The sequence below is a fragment of the Zingiber officinale genome, chromosome 7A (assembly GCF_018446385.1).
Source record: "Zingiber officinale cultivar Zhangliang chromosome 7A, Zo_v1.1, whole genome shotgun sequence".
NCBI lineage: Eukaryota > Viridiplantae > Streptophyta > Magnoliopsida > Zingiberales > Zingiberaceae > Zingiber > Zingiber officinale.
This window is the reverse complement of record NC_055998.1, coordinates 54,395,605-54,398,469: the sequence shown is the minus strand read 5'-3', so window position 1 is coordinate 54,398,469 and position 2,865 is coordinate 54,395,605. Positions and strand designations below refer to the sequence as shown.

Sequence of the window (2,865 nt, the reverse complement as noted above, 5' to 3'; positions counted from 1 at the left end):
GTCCAACATCAACTGAACCCTATACTTTATAAAAATAAAAACATTTTAATCATACTAGTTCTGCTTCTCAAGATCACAGAATTTGTAAAATGATAATCTTTACAGCTAATTGATGTGGAGAGGATGATGATACACCCGATCGACGTCTTTGCGTCATTATGATACTAGATGATTGATGTAAACCCTAGAAACCTTCACTAGTGGCTCGCGAACAGTCCTGGTTTTTAATTGAAATGAAATGTTTGATGCAGCTTGAGAAACACTCGAGGTCACTAAACTAGGGTTTCACAAGAGGGAGCTGCACTCGCATGTCACGAAGGAGGGAGGTACACTAATGATCGAATTTATTTATTAAAAATCAAAGTTATTCAAAAATGTGGTTCGGATGCTTGGGAAATGACGACTGAACAGAGGAGATTGGTGGGAGGATTATATTCGGTATTACACATCACTTGTGCCTTTTGGTAAATACCAAATGGTGATGCGTATTTTGGTAAATACAGTATACAACGTACGCTTTATGGTAAATTACCGAAAAGAATAATGATAAAATATAATATACAATGAATAATTTCATATCTTAATTGATGATTTAATATGATTTTACCTAGATGGACAATAATCATTTAGGGATTTGATTATAATCATCAGTTAGATGAATGAAGTGATCAGGTGGTGAAGGCTTAGTTACTTACGGATTTGTTGATATTAAATTTAAATAGACCATGTAATAACTAAGCGTTGGAGCTAGACCCGCCAAGAAATGGTCTTATGAATTTGTTGATATCTAACCTATATTAATATTGTTGATCATTTGCCCATTTAATAGCCTCGTGCATGGCGGGTTCAAGTTTCCAAACATAATTTGAATTTTGACTTTATTTAGTTAATTTTGACTTGGATGATGTTAGATTTAATTTAGATTGAAAAGATATAACTAGTCCTTAAAACAAAAGTATTTTTGTAATCTTGGTCTTGTCTACATTAATTAATTAAACTTTAAAATTGGAGAAAATTTAAAAAATATATCTTATTATTCTTATTTTTATCATATTTTTAAAAATACTTTTTATTTTAATATTATTATAACAATTTTGATAAATTTTTTTAATATTTATACTGCTAGAGTAGGAGATGTAGACTATCTAATACCAAATTTATAATCATTTTAATATAAAAATGTATTAATTATCTATGATGGAAAATATTTTTATTATATTAATATATTATAAATTTGAAAATTGAAATCTTACCATACGATAATTAAGGAAGGAGATTATAATAAATAAGTAACACAATATTAAAAATAGAGAATAATTTTGAAAGTGAGTGAATGAAAGATGGAGAATTTGTTGTTTTGAAAAGTTTCAAACATTTAGAAAATATTTATTTGGTGTATAATTTTTAGTTTAATTTAATCCAAATATTCTAAACTGATTATTTAATAAAATTATTAGTTATTTTGGTCATTTAATTTTTTTTTTTAAAAAAAAACCTTAGAGCACTATGCGGCCTGTGCAAAGCCCGCATGGCCCACTGCGCAGGCCAGGCCTAACCCAGCTCATAGGTCGAACTCCTATCACCTAGTCTTATACGATTTCCAAGTTAAGATCGACATGGCACGATGGTGAGTCATATAGGCTACGACCCATACTATGTTGGGCTGGACCTTGTTTCAACTTTTGGATCACCACTGATTTAAGTTATATTTTAATAGTAAATTTGAACTGGTTTAATTTTTAATATTTTCACACATTAAAAATGAACTTTCACCACGTACGCGACCTGTTGAATCGTACACAACCGGTCCCGTCAACCTCACCGTTACTGACACTAGAATAGCAAACCCAAGCCAAATACGACAGCCGGTGGATCCCTTTTCACGTGTCTACGGATCTTATTCTCACCGCTGGTCCCCCGCCACATCCTTCAATTGCCTGCTCCGTTGAAAGTTTGAAACCACCACCAAATCACCAATCCCCTTAACTATTTCTCTATAATATACTGGCGGTGCATCGTACTCAATCTCGAACCATTACATCGAACACCTTTCGCCTGCTCTCACCTCCGAGCTCAAGAGCAGAAGAAAATGGCGGCAGAAACGGCGATTGGGTACGGCGGGGATGGCGACGCGGCGGAGGTCGGGATGGAGCGGGAAGCTGCGATTCAGGCGCTGAACACCATCATCCAGCTCCACTTCGAGAAAATCCTGGAGAAGAAGCGCGACGTGGACGCGCAGAAGAAGGAGCTGTGGCGCCTCTTCCAGCTCTTCTTCCTCTTCCTTGCTGTGGTCCTGACTGCGCAGATGGGGTCTTCGACCGAACGGCTCCAATGCCGCCACTGCTGGGCCCCCATCGTCCTCCTCTCCCTCGGCCACCTCGTCTTCTACGTCGCCGTCGCACAGATCCTCCGCTGCATCAACGGGTTCAAGTACCAGCGGCGGTGCCACAAGCTGACCCTCGCACTCGCCACCGACCGCCTCAAGCTCGTCAAGCTACGATTCGCCGCCTCCTCTGCATCCGCCGGAGGCAATCCCCCTCGGCTTCTGCCGGAGGACTTCGAGATCCATTACCAGGAGCCGCCGGAGAGCTACCTTGGCAAGTTCAAGCGGAGTTGGGCGATGCACTTCGGATTCCTCATGTGCACATTTGGATTCATGGTGTCGGCCTCCGTTGTGCTGCTCTGCTTCTAGATTTAGATCCAGTTATGGGAGGCACGGTTAATATGCTTTAGGATCTGATAGACTAATGTAGTGATGGAAAGAGTGGATCCTCTAATTATTTCGCCAAACTAGTCATTAATCAATGCCGTGTGTTCGATTCATCAAATGGAGATTTTAATGAGCTTGTGTTCGATTGATCGCAA

General features: G+C 38.9%; 1 protein-coding gene across 1 annotated transcript; it reads left to right on the top strand.

Annotated features, from left to right (window-relative positions):
• The first annotated feature begins 2,044 nt into the window (after positions 1-2,044).
• LOC122000123 lies at positions 2,045-2,865 on the top strand. The gene has a single exon (XM_042554653.1). The coding sequence runs from the start codon at positions 2,090-2,092 to the stop codon at positions 2,690-2,692; it is 603 nt and encodes a 200-aa protein (XP_042410587.1). The 5' UTR covers positions 2,045-2,089; the 3' UTR covers positions 2,693-2,865.

What these genes read in the sequence shown, in the direction of transcription:
- LOC122000123 (XM_042554653.1), top strand. Translation starts at nt 2,090, where the DNA reads ATGGCGGCAGAAACGGCGATTGGGTACGGCGGGGATGGCGACGCGGCG.